Genomic DNA, 14,840 nt, shown 5'->3' with positions numbered 1-14,840 from the left:
AGCATGGTGACATATCACATCGTTACACGTGGCGCCGCAGTCGCTGCCCGTCGGCGTCGCCAAATAGGCGCGCGGAGGATTGTAAATGGCCGAGTGATAATTTCACGACATGCTTGTCATCCAGCTGTTCGGCTTCGCCACTGCATCTTGTATCGAAGGACTCAGGAGACTAGCGTCCTGGTGGGGACTTCCGCGCCCTGAACTCCCACACCGTCCACGACAGCTACTCGCTACCTCAGATCCAGGATCTTGCGTCTAAGCTGGCTGGCTGCAGTATCTTAGAAAAGTGAACCTAGGTAAAGCATGCCATCAAATACACAGAGAGCCCGCAGAGATTAATAAGACGGCCATGACAGCTCCATTTGGTCTGTTTGAATGCTTGCAAATTACCTTTAGGCTCCGCAACGCAGCTCAAACTTTCCAGCGGTTTATTACAGATGTGACGCGCGGTCTTTCAACTGCACTCGCCTAGATCGATCATATTGTGGCGAGCGCTATTCGGGCAGAACGCGAGTGCTACCTGCATAAATTAGTCCAACGCCTGCAGCAATGGGTCGTCTGCCTGAATGCCAAGAAATGTGCGTTCGGGGCTTCGGAGCCGCATATCGTAGGCCATCGCACCTTTCCGTTGGGAATCCGTGTGATGCCCTCTCATGTTCAAAGAGTGCAAAATTTTCGACAGCCGACAACGCTACGCAAGTTGCGCGAGTGTTTGGGGCTGGTCTATTTATAGAGGTGTTTTCATACCTCATTGTGTGAGGCTCGTGCAATGACAAAGTTTTCTTCGCGAAAAAAAGCATCCCGTTGAGACGATTCTGTGGACTTCAGAAGCCACAGCCGCCTTCGCGGCTGCAAAGAAAGCCGTCACACATGCGGTGCCACTCACGCATCCCAGAGCTCAGGGTCCGACTTGAATCGTAGTAGATACTTCAAGCGTGCCCATCGGAGCTGTGCTTCAGCAACTCATTGACTTAGAGTGGCCTCCTGTGGGATTTTTATCGCGAAATCTTTAACCTGCCGAGATAAGCTACGGAGTCTTCGGCCGCGAGACTCTCGCCATCTGCGCCACCACCCAACACTTCCGACACTCTTTAGAAGGTAAATAGTTTCATGTTCTGAGGGATCACAAGATCGTCTACGTGCTTCGAACTAATTCCTCGAAGTACGTCGCTTGGGAGCTTCGTCAATTAGCCACGTATCCATTACAACCAACGTGCGGTACATTAAGGGGCCTGGAAATGATGCTCCTGGAGGACTCTCCCGAATAGCTGCGATAAGCTCTTGCTATATGCTTGGAAAGCTTCGTGACGGCGCACCTCTCCAACCCGTGCCGGCATCCCGCAAGCGGTATGACAACTAATGCATGGCCACCACTGTATGACGGTGATTCAGTCAAGATGATGGCATGTGAACATAATGAGGACAGTGGAATGACGATGAGTGTGTGATGACAATGTGCTGATGGTGATTCTATCATGAAACCTGTATTACTACGATGACGTGAGGACGACGGCACGATGAGATTCGGATGACGAAGCTGGAGTGACCGTGATGGCGGCGTGGCCACGACGGCATTACGACGAGGGCATGACAAGGGAGGCCTAATTGCCAGTGAAGGACGAAATAAAACGAGGATAGGCGTGAATGGAACGGGGAAGGCGCAATTACGACCGCTGCATGACGACAATGAATGTACGCTACTGAAGTGATGACAATGATAAAGCGACCACGTGACCACGACGGCATGACGAAGATTGCGTGATGACGATGGCGTGATTGCAACGGCATGACAAGAGACGGAAGGCAAAGTTGGAACGACGACGATGGCATTATCACGGCCGCCGTCCCAACCAAATGTACAACTTGGACCATTGGGTCGTAGTAAAAGGGGTGACGGCGGCACCATGAAGAGTGTCAGTTCACGAAGTTGGAATGGCGACGATTGAACGGCCATGACCGCATCGCTATGGCACTGTGAAAACGAATGCATGAGGTCTCTATGACGAGGATAGTAGGAGGACGGTGGCATGACGAGTGTCAGATGACAAACCTAGAATCGCGGCGAGTCAACGACCACGAAGTCATCACTACCACGAGCCCATACGGAATGACTCCGCTGTTAGGTAACTTGTACTAGGGGGTCGGGAGAGAAGGAGTGACAATGACGGGGTGATGAGAGCAAGGTATCACGAAGCTACTAACGACAACGGAAAGGTCACAAAGCATCTTGACTAGGAGCACATACCTAGTGGTACAAGCAGGTAGACAACTGTGTCAGCTGGTTTCGCGTAAGAAGTTTGATAGATAGGGTCAAAACAGCTGAAGTAGGCAAATAATGCTATTCGCGGTAAAATCCGCGTCGCAGTGCAGCTTAGCTGGCTGCCCGTCACCCCCGTCCCCCGCAACCCATAGAAGCATACAGTAGCTGAAAATACATGAAATAAAGCAGTGCAATACACGCTTAGAAATGCCCAGTTAAGCACTAGAACAAGAAACAGTATTTTGTGGGAAAATGTTGCAAAAGCAGCATCGTGCTCATGTACGTATATATTTATTTCGTATTAGTTTATTATTAGATGCTGGGATTCTCGAAAAGAAATATTACAAGTGCAGGCAGGTATTCACGTATTCTGGCATTTAACAGAAAGATAGGACATGCACAGACAAAAAAATTCCCTAAAATGAAACATGTCAGCGCCGTTTTATGGTCTATGGCTTGCCAAAAACATTTCCGGTGAGAGGATCTTAAAAAAGTCTTGAAGATGAGGATTTTGTTTTCTTGTCACTAAGGGAAAAAAGAACTACCGCAGCACTGGGTGTGGAAATGACGTTTTGTAAATGTGTGCGAGTATTTGTTTATTCGGTGAGTAGTGTTTGTTAGGACTTTCTCGTGTTTAATTGATGGTCATGCGCAAATGGATGAATTCGGGAATCATACCTTTTTTATCCGAAAGACATAGTTTGCTCAGCATCGGTGCAATAGGTAAACCGTTTGGTGTTTTTGACGAAAACGATATTCTCTAATAAAGCCAAGAGAAAACCTTATCTCAGCATAGTCCAGCTGGTCCATGAATCCGTGCGCTCTTTCGAAGGCCTTAGCTTACGCTACTCACACGCCTGCGTGTTCTTCTAGTCAAAGCGTGGCTTATTTCGATAACAAGTCCTACACGATGGTCAATGCCTGTTTCTTGCTTCGTGACTCCTCCTGCCAAACGTTCTGGCAGCTCTGCCTGCCATTTATGTTGTTATACTTCAAACTACCGGCAGAAACCGTGGCAGTTGTGCTTGTTTTGTTTTACTGTTATACGTAGCCGTTTCGCCAACACATCTGGACGAGACACGTGACAGAGGGCGCCACACAGCAGAAACTGCCAGAACAGCTGACCATTTCTGCAAGCAGTTCCGTCAGATACCGGCAATTTCGTCTGTCGCGCGGGAAACTGCAGTTCTGTGCCTAAAGAATTTCACATATATTAAACACCCGCCTAGAGGCTACCACAGGACTTAATTATAGTGTTCTACAACCTACCAAATAAACCATATTTGGAGGACGCTCAATCCCTATCCTTCTGTTATTTGCTAGGGAGAAAAACATGGGGATAGCCAGAACTGTGGAAAGAGTAGAAATGTTTCGCTCACTTTTTCGTTTCAGTTTTGTCCGTACTAGAATAAAACAGGCTTAACGTATTTCAACTGGCCCAGCAACTACTTTACTGTAGCACACATTTCTTACAGGCAATATACACCAGCAAGTAGCCACTGTTACTAAATGAAATATCTTCGCATTCTCAGGGCGAACGAGTTCAAATTACAAGAATAAATTTCTAGGCCTGTGATTCCGTGTGGCTTGTCCTCACGCGGTGCTTATAAAAGTTGTTAAAAACCCACGGATACCTATAAGCCCTGCTATAATAAAATGATGGGAATGTAAGGACATTCACCCAGATTCGTCGGGAAACGGCATCGAATTCACATCTCTGCCTCCACAAAATAAGGCAGTATTTCTTTGCCAGGGACCGAGGGTTCAAATTGTTCCGGCCAATTAGTTACAGCTAGAATCGTGCGCAAGGTAAAATTTTTTCTGCTTGCATCTATGTACAAAAGAAAACACTTGTTGATTGTGGCTCCTGATTAAAACGGATGCATGCGTTTTTTTACGTTCTACGCTTCATTGAAGGTTGAACATTAAACAATTGAGCTCGCAATTTTTTTTTCGATCGCTTAAGCATTTCTATGATATCATTATTACGGTCGTCACTCACCTACTTATGAGGCATTCACTAAATTTCAAAGTTATGAAACGGCAACTTTCCTGAAGCACCGAAGCGCTTATAAGTCTTTTTTTGGGGCGACCAGTAGCAATATCCTTTGTTTCTCCAGCATCTTTTCTTTAGTCTTGGTTTTTATTCATGCACCCTTTAAAAGTAATAAAGTTCTTTGATAGTGTACGGATTGGACGGAATGAATGAAATGTACAGGAAAGTGCCCCAAATAGAGTATTCCAACTATGTGAAGTGCTTCATTGGGATCTTTATGGGTCGCAGTTTTCTTTTCCAGGAACACCAGTGTGTAATGGGGTTAACTGGCACCGAATTCTTCTGGGGCCACTTCCTCACGGCTTTCATTATTGGCCTTGTCGAGAGTTTCTTGGCCATCTCAATTATGTTTCGGGTAAAATATCAAGAACATACGTACGCCGAAGGAATGGACCTGGGTCTGGTGATCACATCGTTCATCATGTTTCAGATTCAATACAGCATGCTTATTATACTCATCACGTGGGTGTTCCCGAAAGGTGAGCGTAATTTCTGCGACTCAAGCTGCGACTATCAAAGCGTGCCGGTATTTATGATCGCCGAATATCGCAGTGATTAAAATTTGTGAGGCACTGCTGCTAATTTCCTTTGCAAAGATTCTATAGTTGTTCAGGCTAGTTTCGCGCTAGATGAATTGTAATTTTAGTCCCATTCATTGGAATGACAAAGGCACTAAAGATTTCGGCGTAATTTTTCTATCAGATTGTGCTTATAGAGCGGCAGCATACGCCGTAGGAAAGAAAATTCACGTTCGGGCTCTAATGCCACCATCCGTGGCGAACGCTTGGATGGCTGTCCATCTAATTCCTTACTACTCAGTACTGCGTCCACGTTATCCTAGACGGTGGAATGGCTATAGCAAAGGACCATGTAAAACTACAATGTCTGCGTGAAGTTTGAATGCGACAGCGTTAAGGAGCTCGTGTCGCAGAAAAGCCTGTGTCGTCGGCGTCGGGGGCGTTGGCCGTGAGCGAAAAATGGCAGAAGGCAATTCATAAATAACTTGCAAGATGGGCTGGGTGGGAATCAAACCAGGGTCTCCGGAGTGTGGGACGGAGACGCTACCACTCAGCCATGAGCTCGATGCTTCAAATCGGGACAAAATCGCCTATAATAAATGCGATATTACCTTAGAAACGTGCCGTAGCAAGTTATACTGCGGTGTATATCGGTAATTGTGAGCATGTAAATTACAGAAGTCGCAGTTAAACGCATAGCGAAGTACGTTTCCGCTACATTTCTTCTGCGCTTGACGCACACGCAGTGCCATTTTGCGGCAAACACAGAAGAACCCTTCATCGCAATGTACGGCGCTGCCCCGACAGGTGGCACGCCACGCGCCCGCTTCTCCCCTTCGTCTCGTTTGAGCGCATTGCGGCCGTGCGGGGACCAGTGCGAGGATGCCCCAATACCCTTGCGTTTAATAAGTTTTCTCGCTCTGTCCCTTTCCAACTTCCAGAGTGCGTCACTCGATCCCTCGTGTTTAGGCGATGTGGCTCCTCTTTTCGCTCACAGCATTATTCCTAGGTGCAGCGTCCGATGCAGGGCGCCTCTGACGTGATCGCTGTGCAGTAGCTCGTCTGATGGGAAAGTGTCTCCTGGTATGTGTGCAATGCTGCTGGCGAGGAGTCATGCGTCGGCGGCGTGCTCCCAAGCATGAGAGAGGACGATCCCATCGAGGCGTCAGCCCCATGATCGCGTCCGCCTTCATGGCGCGTCGCGGCCCGGCTGTCCGTGCCGATCACGACGTTTCGCTCGCGCAGATCGTTTCTCCCTCGGAGAAACAAAGTTCTTTGGTTCGTTCCGTTTGCTCAGGCGCACGTTTCGTCTTTGTGTGAATCAAGAGCATGTCGAGCGAACTAGTAGGCGGTGTGAACGAGGTGCGATAACGCTATCGCGTTCCACCCTTGAAGGCGAAGCTTAAGCGTCCTTCAAGTTTTTTTTTACTGTTACATCTCCAGTTAAATACGCTTGCGTCTAAGCCTCATTCGCAACCTTGCAACGCCTCGTCACATAACCGTCAAAACGGTGTTCGTCATGAAACTGTGTTTCATGACGAAACACAGTTTCATGACAGTTTCATCACCGCCGACCTTGGCCGATGCCCTTATTAGACGGTTTAGTTCTGCGTACGTTGCGTACGTAAGATCGCTACGTTCTGCAAAGTGCGCATGTGCAGAACGCAACACGAACGGTACGTGATCCTTACGCGGTCGCCCCGTACGCACGCATACGATTCTCGCGTGCTGCTCTCGCGATTCTCGTATGTTTGGGAGGGCGGGAGTGCAATGGCCAATATAGTTCGACCGATGGGTCGACGCGGTGGCGGACGCGGCCGACGTGCTTCGACGCGCCCGGCGTCTAAGGACGCTCGCCCGCTTACGTACGTAGGCATTTCCCAGTACTAAAAGCCCTGGCGTGGGAAGTGCTGCTACGTTCCGCAACGCGCTTGCGTGCTGCGTACGTATCGTGACGGCGCAGTCCTAAAGCTGTCTAGCCACTCGGTATATGCCTGCAGGGTTCATTTCACCCGAAGATAGTGCGCTCGTTTTTTCTTACCACAATCGGGGATATAAATGGCAAAAGTAATCGGGCACACAAATGTGTACACTTCAACTGAATGACGTAAAAGGGTGCTGGCACAGACAGATGTTGAACACTCAAAACAAACTGCATTGAGAGCACAACACGCACCGGCACTTAACCATAGTAGTGCATAGGTGCTTGTGCAGGGTGAAGGTTGGTAACGATTTTGTTTCGATTTGTTCGCTTTGAACAGAAAAAAACGTGAATCACTGTAACCCGAAAGGTGGGGCACCCAAGTACACCGCTTGTCTGATCAATGTTCGGTCGACGCCTTCTGTGCGTACTAACAAACCTCAGGTGGTCGAAGTAACTGCGGCGTCTCTCATAATCAGATCTTTGTATTGGCCTGAAAAACTGCAGAATATGCATTTCATCGTTTAATACCTGTTCAGCAGAATGAGGTCAACAATCGATTTCAATAAACCAAGAGAAGGAAAGGATATTCTACAACGAATGACGCCCATGTCATAAATCAGATAGTTGAGAAATTGGCGGAGAACAATCCACGCCTTCACAGGGCTTTCGCAAATAATGAGAAGGCCTCTGATTCAGTAGGGATATAAGCAGTCATGGAGGTATTTCTTAATCAAGGAGGCGAGGTGACGTACGTGAATATATTTGGAATTAAATTTCTTGAAGCATTTTGCAGTTAGCTCGCTACTGCACAAGAAAAGTAGGGCATTACATACAAGGAAAGGGGTCAGGTAACATTGCACAACAACCTCTGCAATTGTATTCACTGAATCCTTATATGTGTTAAAGCTGTTAGACTGGGAAGGCTTAGAAATAAGAATCAGTGGTGCATACTTACCAGCTTTGGTTTAGCAGGTGATATTATTCCTGTTCAGCAACACAGGGGTGAATTCAAAGATGTACTGAGGACCTTAACCGAGAAAATGTGAGATCATCGTTAAAAATTAAATTTCGAGTATCGCTGGAAATGAAAATTCAGAAGACAAATGCAGTATTAAATAGCCTGGCAAGTCAACGACAGTTCATGAGTGCGAATCATCCTCAGGGTATGTGCAAGTCAATTACTCACTGGGGACAGTGATCATAAGAACTAAATTAAGAGAAGAATAAAAAATTGGTTGGAGTGGACACGGCAGGCATTGCCAAAATGTGACTGGGAGATTACTATTGTCGTAGAAAATAATGGCATAAAATTATTGCGTTCTTGCGGAGCTATTATGTGAGGCAATAAGACGTTTGAAAAGGCGTTAAAGACAGCACAAGGAGCAATGGAACGAGAAATGCCAGGCATAACGTTAAGAGACAAGATAGCAGTGTGGATCAGAGAGTAAACGACGATAGCCGATGTTGAAATTGACATTAAGAGAAAGAAAATAGAACTGGGCAGGCCACGTAATGCTTAGGACAGATAAGCGGTGGACCATTAAAGTTAGGGAACGCCAAGGGAAGTGAAGTCGAGGATGGCAGTAAAGTATTTGGGTTGATGAATTTATCAAATCTGCGGGCACAAGTTGGAATCGGCTAGCTCAAGAATGCGGTAATTGTCAATCGGAAAGAGGGTGTCTCGTTCTGCAGTGGACATAAAAACAGGCTGACGATGATGACGACGACCGGTCTCATGCTGACGCCACGTAAACATACAAGACATGCGCAGAAGTAGAATAACGAGGACCGACACGCACGGTCACCAGTAACCGAGAAGTTGCACAGTAGAAGAAAAATGACTGTGGCTTAGGTAAGGTTAAGCCCAGGATGCGAAGCATACTAGCCTTTATTGTAGTTGATGAACCACAGTTTAGCTTGGTGAACTGCTGTTGCTTGGCTATATTTGGTTCGGCTAGACGAAGAAACAACTCATGCGTTACTCTGCTTCGCCTTGGACGCCCCGCATTGGACGCGGTGAGCGTCGAGCAACGCAGCGTTCGGCGCGGCAACGAAATGTGTGCCTGAGCAAGCGACGCACGCCTGAGCCTTAGAAACAGCTCGTTTCTAAGGCAACACCGCATTCACTAGAGGCGCTTTTGTACCGCTTTGAAGCATCGTACTCGTGGCTCAGTGGTAGCGTCTCCGTCTCACTCTCCGGAGACCCTGGTTCGATTCCCACCCAGCCCATCTTGCAAGAGTTGAGCCAAAGCCACTTCTCCTCTGTCGTGACGTCACGGTGTCACGTGGTTTCAAGGCGACACCGCCGCGCCTGAGGAGCTGGGTTGAGCTCTCGTAATATGCTTCGCATAAAAAGAAAACACGTGATCCAACTGAGGTTGCTCTATCCTATGGCAGCGCCAACCTGTCTTACTCATACACACGTGCGGTAACTTGCTAAAGGTAAGGGTTTCGGTCTTTACCTGAAGTGATGGACAAACAGTTGTCTATTGCGAGTGCCTGCCTACCCTCGTGATTGGCGTATTGACACTGCCATCACAACATACTGGGTGATCAAAATTGGATTTCCCAGTTTCCTTTTAGGACTAGGCGCTGCGAGATGCATGAAGTCCACCTCTCCATGTGGCCAGGGGGACACCATGTGCGAAGATAATTATCGTTGTCCGCTGGCGGAAAACGTAAGATTGGAGAAGGCACTTTGTGGTAGCTGCTGTAAGCGAGCCTGTTCGTATTGAATAGTTAGCGGCAGTCGTGTTTCCACACAGCTCCACTTGGCAGAATTCTTCTAGCATGCTTGTGTTGCGAGACATCCAGATGGATGTTCCCATTTCTGATTGCATGCGTACGCATGCAAGACAGTGAGCATCGGCGTAAAGCTGCTCCGTGATGTGTCGCGGCTGTTGCGTGCGGCGTTTAGTCTGACAATGGGGTGGATGCATAGATAACGATGATATCTGTTCCTTTTTCACTCTCGGCTGGCGAAGTGAAGGACCTACTGCTCGATGTGGCTTGGACACTATGCATTGTGCTGATAAGGGCGAGAATGGAAGATAAGTTTTTGGGATGTTTTTGTACGACTTGACGTCGCACCACAAATTTGTCATCATGTTAGATTCGCAGCCATCAACAATACTGCGTGCGCCATAGTGGCATCTATTTATTTATTTATTATACCTCAATGGTCCCTGGACAGCACATTACATGAGGGGTTACATCTCATGAAATCCAATAAAAATTACCAACTCTTTGAAGATTGGTAAGCGAAGCTTGTCCTGCATGCACCTGACCTTCGCCGGGGTTAAGTAATCCACAGGTAACGGTGCCGGATTGCTTGGGCCTCCCTCCCCCTCATCTCGGGATCTTCTTCTCGTTTCTGTCGGATTTCCTAAGCTCGGGCCGTTCTAACGTCTCGATCGTCGCACCCACGGCGAGCCCTTTCACGTGCGATTTCTCGCCGCCGCTCGTCGAAGGATGCCTGTTTCTCCGGGGAACGCAGTACACGTGGCGATCACATCCGTTTTCTGAAACTGAAATGAACGGAAATGAAGCCAGTGGGGGGGGGGGGGGCAGCGCGCGTGAAACCATTTCCTGTCCTTTTCCTCCCTGGCGGAAGCAAGATGGCTCTGATTGGTTGCGCGCGTGGCGTGAGTGCGCAACCACTCAAACCACCCTTTTGTATGCGCTTTCTCGCTAGTGCTCTGCTATGGGAGCAAGTTTTTTTTGCGTGACTACATTACCGCCGAAACTTGTGAGCCAATACGAGCTTCGTTTGAACAAGCACTTTCAGACCCGTTGTGCTGACATGGCTGCTTCGACCCGGACGAGGTATTCCATGGAAAAAAAAAATAGACGCGGTACTTGCAATGACTGCGACGAATGGCAAGTCTTTGTTACCTGCACGCGGCCTGCCACTCACAGAGTCCCCTTCAAAGTAGGCCAACCTTCGCAAACATGATTCAACGCTTCAGCACAACACGATCATGCCACCATTAGAAATAGACTAGGAAAAAGATCGATGAAGTCCTCAAAATAGGCGTTCTCTCGTACGGGACGCTGGTGCCAGAACTCAGCATCCGACAGGTTGCCGACGAGTGCAGGTGCAGATTCGGAACAGTTGCAAATGTGATGAGAAAGCATAGCTTCGATCTATACCTTGTTTGCCTTCACCAGGATTTAAGTGTGGTATATCTTGAAAAGCGGGTTGACTTCTACAATTTGGGTCTGATCAAAATTGATGATGAAATGGAGTTCTTACAAAAGAGTAATCTGGTCAGAGGAGTTTCGGTTTTGCCGGAATGGCATTATGAGTGCTCACAACGCCCATTATCGGTATATATTGGCTGCGGCATATATATTGTGGCTGCGGCAACGGAATCGCCTGGATTTGCTGGAGTGTGAATGTGCGGTGCGCCATACTCAGGGACAGGGATACTGCACCTTAGATTTTTCAGGACAACCTCAGAGCAAAGAAGCGCACGCAAGAAATACAAAGTGTTGTCAACAGTGTTGTCTCCAGTCTCCCCCTGAATTACCTGCGCCAAGTATGTTTCCAGCATTAAAGGCACCATCACACTTCTCCACCTCTGGAAATTCCCAACGACAGTGGATCTGACGGGCAGGAGCGATGTTTGAGTGTGTAGCATTCGATATGCATATTGAGCAGAATCATTGCCTTTGCACTTGCCCCTCTGGGCAGGCTTTGATTGCAAATGCGAGGCAATGTGAAACACAGTATCGGGAGAGCAGTGGAAAGCACATTGACCACACGGTCATTTTATTCGAATTCAATGACTGATTTCTTAGTCACTAGAAGAAGCTGCTCTTTGTTTATAAATAAAAAACTAATTGCTACTATTAAATAAATTAAAAAGAAGGGATGCTTTCAAAACGTCATTCAGGGAGAGCGTAAGATGAGTCGATTCAGTTGCTTCTGGAATATAAAAGTATTGTACTGAAGGCAGTGTGCAGTGGGCATGGTGCTAGTGAATGAGAAGAAGACGACGAGGAGTGCTTCCTTCCCCGTTTCGATATAGCACCGACCTGTTTAAGCCTACCGGTGCAACCTAGAAATAGTGCTGCTAGGCGAACACGCCTATTGCAGTATATTTGACTTGACTTGATTGAGTGCGAGGTAAGCACAATAATGAAGATTCTTGAATCAATTCGTTGTCCGTGCGGTATGCGGCGAATGCGACCCATTGTTATATTGAACCCGCGGCACACTTGTAGGAATGACGAATTCATCGCTGACGTGTATGGTTTCTGAAGTCTGGGATACAGTTTAAATGTGCAGTCGTTGGTAAAAGACTCAATGCTAATATTGCGCTGTCAAATTTTCTTTCTTCGCAGCTTGCGCATGTGGGCTGAGATGAAGTTCTACATCCTATGTATGTGTGCTAGACTAATGTATTTTACCTAAATTATCTCATGTTACGAAGCTGCGTTTGATAAATCTTTCATAGTTTGATGCCGCGGTAGGGAAAATTTTGCTTGCGCGTGTACAGGCGTTGTTATAACATAAATACTAAAATTGGCGTTCAGGGCATTTTTATTTAAGGAGGGATTTGCATATTTGTAGTCTAACCGTTGGCCTCGAGCTAATAGAAGTACGGCAATTACTCATTGCATTGTTTACAGGTTGGGTGGCGTTAATCATCGCTATTCTGTTAACATTAGTGGCTCCATCAATGATAGACGTGACGGGGCCTGTGCCATTGCCCAAGTATTTCATATGCTCAAAAACGGACAAGCTTCTCGCATCTCTTACGCCGACCAGTGCCCTTTACTCTTTACTGAGGATTGTCTCCATCGCCCGAGACTATGAAGGTTTGTAAAGCCTGAGTTCTATGCTGTGAAAGTTTTCGCAGAAAGCTATCGGTGAACCGTTGGTTTCAATCTTCCTCCTAGTGCAATAGCCTCAGCACTGGAATTTTGACGACATGCGCTCTGCTTTACTTTTAACTTTACTTTACATTCACAATCTGTCACTTTACATGTTATAGTCTGAGTCAGCACGCCCATTATGCCGCTTTAGGAATTGATGGTGTTTGAAAAAATTAAATAATTAAGAAACTGAGCCAGGAATTAACGGCATTGTTAAAAACAAAAGAGTTCGCAACAAACCTTCCTCTCCATAAGGTTGGAAAAACTTTTTACATTCCCGCTTATTTAAATAAAAGCTTCCGAGCTAAAGCTTCTTTTTAAATGACCTGCCGCGGTGGCTTAGCGGCGTTGGGGTTGCGTTGCTAAGCAACAGGTCGCGGGATCGAATCCCGGCCGGGGTGGCCGCATTTCGATGGGGGAGAAATGCAAATGCGACGGTGTCCCCTGCAGTGGGGGCGCGTTAAAGATCGCCTGGTGGTGAAAATTAATTCGGGGTCTCTAACTACTGTGTCCCTCATAATTAAATACAGTTTTTGGTATGTAAAACCCCAAAATTTCATTCAGTTCTTCCTACATGAAGTTAGTAGTCGTATACGAATAATGAAAGTTTCGAATGCGTATGAAATAGCTTCCGCTATTCGATTCATATTCGATTCGAGAATTTATTATTCGAAGTGTACGCATATTCGCTCCTCCGTTCAAATGAGATAAGCAACTAATTTGTCGTAAAGTGACAGAGGCGGATATACGTCATAAAAGATGTCACAGTGCTCATGAGCAGTGTAGAGAGAATAGGGCTGTTAAAAAAAAAAGAAAAGGCCACATGCAGCGGAGGAATGCATTAAAGCATGAAATATTACCTGTGCGTCTGCATAGTTCGTAAAAGAGCTAATTATTTTTAAAACTTTGGATATTGCAGGAGGCGCATCATGGTCCCTCGTGACCAGGAGAGTGCTCGGCAAAGATAACGTCACGATTGGGGAACTTTGGGCATTCATGGTTATCTGCGATGTTGTCATGGCGTTCTTGGCATGGTACCTCTCGAAAGTTCTTCCCTGGAGCACCGATAATCGACAAAGCCCGATGTTCTGCCTTATGGTACACATCATTGCGTACTTTGACAATCGTTTTACCGCACGTAAACATTCATTTTTTCTCCTTTGAACAACTAAGCGAAACTGTATCTAAGACGACAGAGCGAGGAAGCTGGAAGGCTAAGTTTGTTTCAGAACCTGACAAAATATTATATTTGAGGTGAGGATGCTGCCGCAGCGTCTTTCTGTTTCCAAATTGCGTTCTGCGTTCAATAGAGTGCAATCTAAACTAAGTGACAATTACAAGCAAATGACACGCAATTGTTAGCTTCAGGTCGCTTCCAAAGCCGAGAACAGCCATTCAAGTGAAAACTATGGGTAAATTTAATTCCAGTGAATTTCCATGGGGAACAAATTGTGACTGTGACACATTGGGAACACATGTAGACGTGCCTTAAGTGCTTATATTTAGGACGTAGCTGCAGGGATTGCCGGTGTGCGGTGAGGTTGGAACAGAACGCTAAGCGTGCCCCTCGTGTTTTCAATACGCCCTGAATATCTCCGTTCCATTTCTGACTCGCGATGCCAGCGACGAATATTTAGGAACATGTGACTAATGCTGCCGCGTTTACGTGACTACAGGCCCTGCCGTCTGCTTACTATTAAAAAGCGCCCATTAAATATTGCTGCCAAGTAACTTGAGGTTCCCGCTTTTTATTCACTGCCTAATGCAATGTTTTACTTACTGCTCGTTTAGAAAAGACCCAGTTCAATTGGCTTCCAAGAGCATTACACGTACTGATGTGAAAGAATTATGAATGTATTTATTAGTTTTTACTTAATGGGACCGGGTGGCAGGGCGATTGCAGGAGAAGGTCATAGTACGGAGAGGCGAGAAGAAAGGGGGTAAACCTGGGGTCCGATTGTTATTAGTCATAGCATAAGAAGTCAACAAACACTGATACCAAGGACAGCATAGGGGAAAAAAACTTGTGCTTAGTTAATGAAATAAAAGAACGATAAATAAATGGAAATGAAAGCGAATGAAAAAATCACTTGCCGCAGGTGGGGAACTATCCCACAACCTTTGCATCCACAACCATGCGACAACCATGCGAAGGTGGTGGGATCCTTCCCCACCTGCGGCAAGTTGCTTTTTCATCCA

The 14,840-nt window shown here is 46.7% G+C and overlaps 1 protein-coding gene across 5 annotated transcripts in view; it reads left to right on the top strand.

Moving 5' to 3' along the window:
• LOC139049593 (phospholipid-transporting ATPase ABCA3-like) overlaps positions 1–14,840 on the top strand; it is a 333,665-nt gene that overhangs the window by 139,768 nt on the left and 179,057 nt on the right. For 2 of the 5 annotated variants that reach the window (XM_070525154.1, XM_070525155.1), the window contains 3 exons: positions 4,558–4,795; positions 12,396–12,584; positions 13,561–13,739. In XM_070525154.1, the coding sequence (XP_070381255.1) occupies positions 4,558–4,795; positions 12,396–12,584; positions 13,561–13,739 (606 nt within the window). Of the gene's footprint in view, positions 1–4,557; positions 4,796–11,809; positions 11,890–12,395; positions 12,585–13,560; positions 13,740–14,840 lie in introns of those variants that run through there. The other 3 variants (XM_070525156.1, XM_070525157.1, XM_070525158.1) reach the window with 2 other exon arrangements.

This window comes from Dermacentor albipictus, chromosome 9 (assembly GCF_038994185.2).
Source record: "Dermacentor albipictus isolate Rhodes 1998 colony chromosome 9, USDA_Dalb.pri_finalv2, whole genome shotgun sequence".
NCBI classification, from domain to species: domain Eukaryota; kingdom Metazoa; phylum Arthropoda; class Arachnida; order Ixodida; family Ixodidae; genus Dermacentor; species Dermacentor albipictus.
The sequence above is the reverse complement of the archived record's forward strand: the minus strand, read 5'-3'. Positions and strand labels throughout refer to the sequence as shown.